Source organism: Branchiostoma floridae, chromosome 7 (assembly GCF_000003815.2).
Source record: "Branchiostoma floridae strain S238N-H82 chromosome 7, Bfl_VNyyK, whole genome shotgun sequence".
Lineage (NCBI taxonomy): Eukaryota > Metazoa > Chordata > Leptocardii > Amphioxiformes > Branchiostomatidae > Branchiostoma > Branchiostoma floridae.
The window spans coordinates 22795423-22806414 of NC_049985.1; the positions used below are offsets into that span (position 1 = coordinate 22795423).

Consider the following 10992-nt stretch of genomic DNA (forward strand, 5'->3'; position numbering starts at 1 on the left):
TTTTGTGTATTTTCTTGTCTTCAAGTCATACTTTTACGTATTACGCTATATCTAAATTATAAAAAAAAGGTGAAAATAACACAGCAGTAGCGCAGTGAATAAACCCCGCAGTGCCGCACCGGTGCCCCAAGTGCACTGAGACACCACATTAACAGTATTGTACAATACGTACAAGCCCGGTATTCGTGGAGACTAAAGCTGAATCGTGGAACACGGCAAACCAATATCATTCCCATGCACGTGGATAATTTTTTGGTTCCTTTTGAGGCCATTTTGATTCGATTATGGGGTATATCCTTCCGTTTAAAACAGTCTTTATTCTAACATTGCCCTCTGTTAACGATATTAACCCCCTTGAAAACTTGACTAAAACGAATCGTAATTGCTTAACAACCCAAAAATGCCCAATATGTTATAATCTTAGCAAGGCATTTGGGCAAAAGTAATGGCATTATTAATGTTTGCGTTTTCATTTTCCTCATGATTATCAACACAAGCCAAAAACCTTACCTCTCAACAAAAATATATCTGCCCCATACATCAAACAAATCAATATATTTGTTTCACAGATACAAATCATTAAATTACCAATATCGTCTTGAATGCCTGTTAGAAAACTAGGAAGATGGTAGCAATTTTTTTCCATCCACTCTCTACTCTTTAGCTCAATTGTATATTGTTTTTATAGGAACTAAAGACATGAACGCTCTTCTAAAAACGTTACGAGTTTTGATGTGTTGACAAGACGGCCACCATCAAACGGAAAACAGTGTCAAGTGGCACTGGATAGTACTTAATTTCATGCCTCTTGAAAAGACTCGAGTCTATCTCTTTTGATACTTGTGAGGGGTTGTTTACTGTAAACACGGATGGGGGATAAAGGTGGTGCTCTTCAAAACACTAGAAGAAAAGGAGAATGTCACACGTCAACAGTTGACGACGCAGAAGTTTGAGTTTGCGCGCAAAACTACAGTAGGTCTCGGACGACCACACTGACCGTTTGGCGTTCGTACTCACTATCCGCACAATTCGAGATTTTGCAGTGCAATATGAGGTTGTAGCAACTCGTGCAATACCAACCAAGTAAGTATGTCTTTCTTGTTAACATGATACATTGTATATTGATTTGTTAGCTGTGTGTGTTGTGTCTTAGTTGTGACCCCAGAGTAACAGTTCAACAGTTGTCATGGACGACGGTAAGAACAAAGGTAAATGTGGTACTTTGCTCATATGTATAAGGATGTCCCTGTAGCTCAATTGGTAGCAGCCTCACAGTTGAGCTCCTGGATTTTAGTAGCTGTTGGGGAAGGACATCTCGGTTGGGGCTGCACCCGTCTTTCGGAAGGGACGTAAAATGGTGGTCCCGTGTTCGAGGGGATGCCTTGAGCATGTTAAAATTACTGGTGATATACTGTGTAACTTTAGGTCAATATGAAGTTCAAATTGCGTTCATTATACCAGCCCTTCGTGTTATTATTTCCTATATCAAATGCAACCAGTCAACACCCAGAACTACTACTACTACCATAACCACAAATTCTACTAATAACAGTACTGATAATGGTACTACTACTAATACCATTACTACTGCCACTACTACAGCCAGTTGATTGCCCTTTCGTAAGTCACAGCATATATTCTTGGTTGGACGTTCTAGGAACAAATTTTTACCTTTGGAATAGACATTTTTAGCTTTTGTAAACGTATAAAAGGGAAGATAACCCCTTGACGAGGTACAGCAAATACCATAAATTGTGCTATACAGAACTCCTTTGAATGACTCGCGTGATGACCTAGATATGACACACAAAAGCGGAATTATGTGCAGAAAATTGAAATAGGAGTAACGTGTTTGTCTTGTTTAGTTGGCATTATAACGGGATTAAGAACTTATTTGACGGCATAGCCCACAAACAATGCATACGGTGAAGTAATTCTCCAACAAACACGGCCCTGGACATTACCGATGAAGAATATACATCGACAGGTAAGTAACCAGTACATCAGCCTAACAACTGGAATATTGTTATAACTATTGGCGTAAATCTGCATTTTCAAATTCCATATGATGACGCAAACGTTTCAAGTAAAGTTATAAATGTATCAATATCTTTTTAAAAGCCGTAAGGGTTGCTAAATTGTTTTGCACTGTGTTTAGAGCACGGTATTGGAAGGTGGAGCCCATCCCTCTCCTTACACCGCCTTTTACCTCCCCAACGGAAGTCATATATACCCAATTTGTGACCTGGTAAGATTGAAGAAGTCGTGTAAAGTGCCTTTCCCAAGGGCATAACGCCAGTTGTGTGTAAGGGGATTAAAACCAATGACCCCTGGTTCTTGGCCAAACACTAAAATTTATTGCAAATTCTTGCCCGTGGGCTTATTACAGGTAACATGAGAGATTCAAACATTGTGAAAACACTATCACAAGTGTCTACTCTAGTTTGAAACTAGTAATAGCTAACTCTAGATCCTGGGTTACTGTATTATATAGCTACCTGTGGGCGAAAGAACCTGTAACCATTGTATGGCAAAACCGGTGGAAGACGAAATACATTTTATTTCTAACTGCCTCTCTAACGATCAGGAAAGAAATGAGTTATTTGAAGAGGCATGCAAATTCCACAAAAATTTCCAAACGCTTACCGACGAAAACAAAACTATAACGCTGTTAACGTCACATAACCCACGCATCATAGAAAAAGTGGGACACTTCGTCTTCCACTGCTTCCAGAAAAGAAGTCAAACCCTAAATACGTAGATTGTAGCTCTCAGCAGTTCATACCATTGATAGAATAGTCACTCGTTTACACTTGTCACCATTGTTATCTATACCAAAGTATTTCATTTTATACATGTTTATTATATTTTCTGTATGTTTCATGTTGCAATTAGCCCTCGGGCAAGAACTTGCAAATAAACTTCCTTATTATTATCATTATATTATTTTCTGGGCTTTGCACCCCAACAATTACGCCAACAAGACGCCAAAAATTTTACAGGTACAATACAGTATGGCGTTCTTGTTCGATGGATAAATGTTATACTAGTACTTTGTTGAAAGATGGCTATTCCTCGGTAATTGATATGTTTGCTTTGAGGGCGTTTCGCTACTCGATATCTTTTGTAAATGGCACTGATATGTTTATATATATACGGCTGACTAGATCGCGACTGATATACGTATACTAGTATCACGGCAACGCTTAGAACAGATATAACATATGTCGTATTCCCTACATTTTAAGCATGCAGAGCTTCATGTATAAAAACGGAACACACTGAACTGTGTACAACTTGCCCATAACCAGGTACGTGTATGGGTTACATTGTTACCTAGCTACATCATATTAACGTGTAACTTAGTTTAAAACATTTTCAGTTTGTCACGTTGCTTCCCAACGACCTATTACCCGGACTTTTGTTCGTCATTTGTGCAATTAGTATGGCTGGTATCAGAATAATGCAATTAAAACCTTGACAAATTAATCTTACTGGTGTGTTAAGTAGTTAAACCACTGCTTGGATGACGGTATTGCTAAGGAACAGGTTGGAAATATTTGCTAACAGTATACATTGCTGTAACAGTAGATGTGTGTTTTAGGTGTACTTTTTAGTTAATACTGTAGAACCCACTCTTGCACCTGCACCCGTAAAGTAATTCAAATTCTTTACGTATGTATGGGGCTTTGTATATTGTTAGTACTACTGTTATACCTACGATTTCCGTGTGCCATTGTGCTATACCTCTACATTCCTATGTCTCTTAAACTTATAAATCCATGTTTCGACTTCCTTAACTAAGTCAAACTTCTTTTGTGTATCTGACTTGAGTTAAAAGAAATATAGTTACGGTGATATGCTGTTAAATGCATACAAACGCGAGGCGCTAACTCTATATCTTTAAGTGGGAGATACTGTTTCTAAACTGTATGAAGATTATGAGACATTATGATGATATAGGTTTGGTTATAGCTTCGTTTGTATTTTGCTGTTTTGCAATATACCGTAAAACACTGGCGATTGTTGAATGTTTTGTCAGTTTGTGTCACCCGTCGTAGACGCAAACGCAAACCAATTTAAACCACATGCCTGAACTGCCTAGTACATGTGCTATGGTATATAACTGGAGTATATCAGAATATGCTATAATAGAACTCTTAAACCGATCTGTAGTCCATTATGTATTATCAGCAGTTCTGACCCTAACTGCCCCCCTCCCCCTTACCCTAGTAACTAACAATACACAGATCCCGACCCTAACAACAACAAAAAATAGAATGAGGTTGTGCCAACAAACCCTACACAAAGCACAAGTGGATAACCCCGTTAAGTTACACCCAGCCGCCATATATATGATACGATCCCGGACAGCTAGCAAACGCCTGAATCCGACTTAATTCACTGCCACCGTCTGAAAGAAATTGAGTCCTATTCATCTTTTATTATACAAGATTTACTTTTCTTTCACCCCGTGTCGAAACCCCCATGTCAGTCGGTTAGCTTAACCTGGCAGGTATATCAATACCCGGTGTTTTGTGAGCTGTTATTGGGCTATCAATTATACCCCCCTTGGCGACCACGGGGCCCTTTGTTTTCCTATAGAGTAGAACAGTGACATACCTCAGAATAAAAGGGGGCGATCGCGAGGGAGATATACGCGCCATTGCCAACGTTAGCAGCTAAAACAAAGGCTGTAGGGATCAGTCGTCTAACTAGTACTACCAGTCAGTCTTTTATTCAGACATTTGCTGTGGATTTGACAGCAGACTGAAGGGAGTTAGGGACCCAAGAGTGGCACACACGAGGGGAACGAACGTCGGAACGAAAGGTAACTCTGTTCCGCTGGCTTCGCTGAGTTTACGGACAAGGATAGAATAATAGTCAGCAACAATGGCGACAGGTGTACATCAACAAACCGGCCACCATTAGAACGTTGTGTTGACAATTTCCAATCTAACTAGACAATATGGTGTTCTTATTAATTTATAATCTTAGAGTAGATTCTTTTGGAAGTGTTTTAGTTGTACGTTAGCCTTTTTTATCGTCAGGAATTTCGTTGAGACGTTTCGTTCCTCGGTATACCTTTCCAACAATTACAGAGTGGAAATTTGATATGAGTGCCATTGTGGGTAGTAAGTTCACCGTGACAATGAGAGCCTATACTTTGTGGAGTCATATGGTTCATTATGATTCTAAATGTTTTTCCTGCCATTTTTATGCAATAATTTTAATCATTACTAACTGAATGAACTGAACTGAACTTAATCATTGACAGTTTGTAACGTGTTTAAAAGATACTTATTAGGTAGGTGAACTATTTCTTCGTCTCCTGTTTTTTTCAAGAAGTCTCAATGACTATGCCACGAGATATCGGAATTCTTGGTCTCAAAATTCAAATTTCTTGGTTATAAAGAATCATTGAAGACTAAATTTTACCTGTCTCTGTTTTCTTAAATAAAAAAATTTAACTAGATATGGTGTCGTTATGACAATATATTGATGTATAATATCTACCCTTAGAACGGACCGAAACCAAAAACCGGTACGGTGGAACCAGTTTTGTTTAAATAATGAAAACAAGGGTTATATAACTGTCTAAAACTCTCACTACTGGTTGATTATTGTGTTAAAATTTTGATCAATGTTTCAGATGATAGTTTTAGGGCACCCCCGTCCCCATCACCTATAGCTACCATCTGTCAGCATGTGCACTCAGTCCGCCCCAGTTCTAACCAGGCATGCGTGTCGCACGGGTAAAGGGGTTATCACCTCACAGAAGTTGCGGCACGTTTGCGGCGACGCTGCGACCAAGTGCTCAACAACATTTCACAGATAAAAACTATTTTGTTTACGCTTTGTACGTTTTGATACCTTTTTAGTCATACTTGTGTGTTTTGCAAGCTATTCTCAAATTTGAAGTCAAGGGTAAGACAAATGTCATTCTAAACGCAGCGACGCCGCAATCCAGTGAGATACCACCCTAAATCCCAAACTGCGATCACGTTGCGACCTCACTGCGCTATAAATTTGCTTTGTGTAATCTTTGATTTCGTTACTGAAATATCATGCAAAAGTTTGTCAAGTAAAAGTGTGTCTAAAAAGCACAAAAAGCGTGAATTTTCATCTGTAAAATTCGTTGAGAGATCTGTCAAATACATCGGTCGCAGGGAGGTCGCAGTGATCAGGTCGCAGTGAGATTGCCGCCCCACGGGGTTTGAGTTATTGTCTTTAGGAAGAATCAATGTACAGGCATACATCTACATTACATTTAGTATTAAGAGTACACTACTACTCTGAATACTAGTACTCTGAATACTACAGTCTAGGAGTATGATCATGTAATATCATATCGTGTGATAGTAACGTTAGAAAGGTCAACCTCTTGGGTCATGTCACTATGTTGTTTGGCTATGGAGTAGTTTTCATCTTTAGATCAATCAAAACATTTGATACCACCACGTGGTTTAACCCCATACAGTTTTACATTTCAACAAACATGTTCTTGCCACGTTACATGCTTATAGTACGTCAAGCATTTGGCACTTTCCTAAAAGCCAGATTAATTCTCAATACCATTTTTATGATCATGAAGCAATATCGTTGTCCATGTACTGGTTTATTTTACATTATGTTAGACCACTTTAACTTGGGTACAAAGCGTTTTGAAATGTTATGGAAGACTTTTTTTTGCGTGTGTTTGCATATGCATGACTAACGTTATGTCAACACTTCGCTACAACATTTTAGAACCATTACTGTCGGGGGTCCAGGTAAATCGACTCTCCTCTTTTGTAGCTTTGAAGGGAGTACTGAATGCCGTGTGAGAAAGTCTCTCTGCTTCAACTAAGTAAAAGCTTCCAAAAGGAGCAGCTGTACAACTATTGACTTGTTATCGCCATACTCAAGTCTGAAGAAGCACTACACATTGATTGCGTTTGTGTAATTAGTCTGTATGTACTTAGTACCGTGTTAAAGCGAAACACTCCTTATCTGATTTGCTGGGATTCCTAACAAAATGTCTTTCACTCTTGTTGACTGCGCCTTTGGTAGAAAACGTTGAAGAAAAATCGTTAAGCCTGAAAAAAACTGTTGCTTTCCCGATATTGGTCCTATATAGACATAAAAAGTCTTCCATAACTTCCCTAATAACCAAGTTATCTATTCATAACTAAGGAAATACAGAACAATCAACGTTTCGGCGAGCGTCTTTCATCTTCTCATTAGTGTACTCATGTCTGGTTCATTCTGAACTGCAGCTAGGTGCCGCTTCTAAAAATGCGGTCCCAAACGTAACGTCAGATTTAACATTTCTGTACAATCGTCGTTCTGAATTCGTGCAGCGTGTTCTATGAAATGTGTATAACAATGCAGCAAACCTTATATTTCTGTCGTCACAACATCCATAAGATTAAGATTCTGTTTTTCTGACAACTACAGGGCATGGGAGAATACTTCTTTTTGCGTAATGGCTCATTATCTAAACCGACAATTCTTTCAGAACCAATCACTTAGAACGCTTCGCGTACATCCTATTTGTTCCACACACTGAAAGTCCAGAATGTCCCTTCTGTCCCTTGTGTAAACTGGCCACAATGGTCACCAATGGTCCAGCCGAATTTCAGGCCATGGTCATTGCATAAGCTTGTAAGTTCCAAAGTCTAGGGTAAGGAATCTATCAACACGTTTAGTGTTGTGTTGTGACGGTAACAGTCAAGTATGTCGGTAGTACTTAGGGTTTGACGTAATAGGTATTAGCATAGCGCGTTTGCTGATGCGTCGCTATGTACGTAGTCGTATGGGCGAGTAACTACATATGGAATGTATTATTTACACTTCGGCTTAGCAAATAGGATGGTTGATAGATGTTGACTACTTGGAAATGCAAGTCTCTCTCTCTCCCTAAGCTTTTTCGCGCAACTTAACTTATGTTTTGATTGTAGGTAGTTAAAAAAAGCCGACACATGCCAGCCCCTTTCCACTAGAATCTTTCTGACTGCTAAAGCGACCAAAAAAATTAACGGGTCACAAATAACAAATGTCATAGATTAGAAAAATCAATTTTGTTTTCAACTTAAGTATCATATTATTAATTCATAATTTTATATCGTAAATGATATCCTATTATGAAATCAACAGTCACAGAAAAACCCTACTAAGCTGTAAAGCTCAGCGACGTCGTCTATTGGAAAGGTGGCATGCTAAATACTTCATTACCTTTGTCAAGAAGATTTTTTTTTTGGGGGGGGGGGGGCGTTTGTCTGTATGAGAACATCATAAATCGAAAAGTCGTGGATGGATCTTTAATAGAGGTATCAAGATTCATGTTGGTATTCAGATTGGGAATAGGAAGAAACGATTAAATTTAAGTTCCTTGGTGATTTTCTATGTTGCTGTTGCGGAACTCACACTGGCACTGGCAAATATTTCTTGTTCGTTTTTTTTTCTTTCCTTTATAAACGCTTAATGATGTATTTACATGATCGACTCACTTATGGATTATTCGATACAGTGTATTTCTAAATCAATGTAACATTTCAAATTTCTGTTACAGAAGCCAACGCAATGATCAAGACAAAGTGGAAGATAGCGTCCAAAGCTGTTGTCGAAGAGAAAAGGGAGAAAACCAAAGACAACCCCGACCGTCCAAAACATGGCGGCAAAAGAAAGCAGAGCGCGGCAACAGCATTTGCTTCCGTCGTCACCAAGTCATCCTTCGCCGCTAAGATGCAATGGGGGAACTGGGGAAACTCTCGGACCCCGTCCGCGAAAGAGAGGCTCTCGCGAGAGTTGGACTCTCGCCAGGAGCAGAGAAAACAGACTGAGTTTGCGCAGCATTGTTGGCTGTGTCGTCGAGAGGTTCAATCGTCTCGTCAGGTAACCCCCATACACAGCCTTCACGACCTTTTTGACCTCTTCGACAACATGGACGGGGAGAGCTCGTCGGGGTCAAACAAGGACAGCAGTTCGTCGTCTCAGTCGGAAGGTTCGGACGCCATGATGAGGCTGATGCAGGACATAGGAGATGACGATTATAGCCAATATCAAACCCTCCCTAATTCTAAACCTGAAACCCCGCTAGGTAAAATCGGCACGCCAATCTTGGACAAAAAGGGCGGGAAGAGAAAGAGTCCGACTAAAGTAGTTACATTCGTGCCGGATTAGATATTATGTTGATAGCACTAGTCATGACGTCAGTAACTTGTCCAATGCTGCTGTGAGTTTTTGATTTAAGTTGAAGATGGTCATGATATAATGAATGAATGAATGAATGAAGATCTTTATTGCACATTTTTGCCCCACTGGGCTAAGTACAGGTCACACGGTAAGAATCACATATATGTAACAATGGAAATAATCATACACATCTATATATGTAGATGTGCGTCTAATCTATTCTATGACATTCGACTTCCTCTCGCTTCTTGGTAATTGCATAAATGTAGCTAGCTGTATGGTTGGTTAGAGTTGGTTTATCAAAAGCTGTCAGGAATATAAATTTCTCTTTACTGTTCAAGTGTCTAAAGTGGGGATATTTACTTAACACATAGTCAAATAAAATGTTCCTATCGCTATCATACAAAGAACAATCCATAGTAAAATGTACTTCATTTTCTACTTTCCCTAAACTACAAAATTGGCATATTCTTTGCTCTAGAGGAGTGTGGTTATGTCTTCCTGATTCGATTCGTAATTTGTGGCAACTGATAAATACTGTACTTTCCAAGCAGAAGACAGGCTCCGTCTATATAGACATTATGTTTCGGACTTTTTGCTATTTTTATTTTTTTTTTGGTTTCCTTTTTGTTTGCCAGATAGGCGACCAAAAGGAGCCAAACCCTAACCTCTGCTCGGAGAGTAGACATACTGAGCACGCTATACTGTATCAGATGAACCTTAGACCTTTGCCCAACGTCATAGAAAATTCTTACTTTCAGATTGATTCAGATGTCTTAGGTGTATAACAATACTCTTCAAGCTGAGTTTACCTAGCTGACAGAAAAATATGGCATGTAAGAAAAAGTTCACCATTTTCCAAATCAACTTCTGTCTGGAGAGTAAGATAACATAAGTATATATTACATATATTCCACTGGCACTAGTATTTCAAACATTATTTCAATAGGCGATGTTATGTAGTATCTACATCGTCGCCATTGTTGTGCACTATTAATTGTGACCGTTAACATTGTATACTTAGATAGTTTTTCAAACAATAAATTGCGCTAATAACATCTTTCAATCACTCGTACTTGCCTGCATCTCTTTCCATCGTATGTGTATTGCTTGGACTCTCTCTAGTAATTTCTTTTGTGTTTTGGTTCCTAGTTTGGTAGCATTTTATGCGCAGTTAAGTACTGACAGAACCTATAAAGATTTTATCATGTAATCTGTATATCGGAGCTTAATAAAACCGCCTGCTGGCTGATAGGATTTTTTTAATGAATAAACAAAGGCTCAAACAGACAAACAAATATATAAACAAAGTCTGTATAGGCAACCAAACTGTTAGACGAAACGAGAAAATAATAATTAAGACAAAGTTATCTCGAAAATTCTAAAGGTTTATTGCACAAATGTAGCATTCGAAAGCATTCTAGGCAACATGAAACGTCTTCATTAAGTATTACATAATGACAACATTGGTAATATCCTGAGACCGTGATTACGAATTAAAAGAAAAGTACAGAGCTATAAGCATAATCGTATTTAATAAGCAGCAGCATATTTACACCCTGTTTTATCAACAGTAGGATAGTTTATGGAACTTATAAACGTTCTTTCCAACACGAATTAATATAGGGACTTACCCTAAATTTTCGGGCAACTCCGTCGACCTTGTTCACAGAATGACCCTATCTCCAGCTGTGACGTCAGGAACACGCCACTTGTGCAGGAGGGGTCATAAGTATCAGAGAGTCTGTGCCACCCCCCGTCTCTGAGGAGAGGGGGCAGGTGGGCTCTAATGTACACTGCCTCCTTCACTCCTCG

The 10992-nt window shown here is 39.0% G+C and overlaps 1 protein-coding gene across 1 annotated transcript; it reads left to right on the forward strand.

Moving 5' to 3' along the window:
- The first annotated feature begins 4438 nt into the window (after positions 1-4438).
- On the forward strand, positions 4439-10754 carry LOC118419883. Its single transcript, XM_035826540.1, has 3 exons — positions 4439-4831; positions 8555-9257; positions 9713-10754. Exon 2 carries the CDS (start codon positions 8566-8568, stop codon positions 9163-9165), a length of 600 nt encoding a protein of 199 aa, XP_035682433.1. The 5' UTR covers positions 4439-4831; positions 8555-8565; the 3' UTR covers positions 9166-9257; positions 9713-10754.
- Positions 10755-10992: the final 238 nt, after the last annotated feature.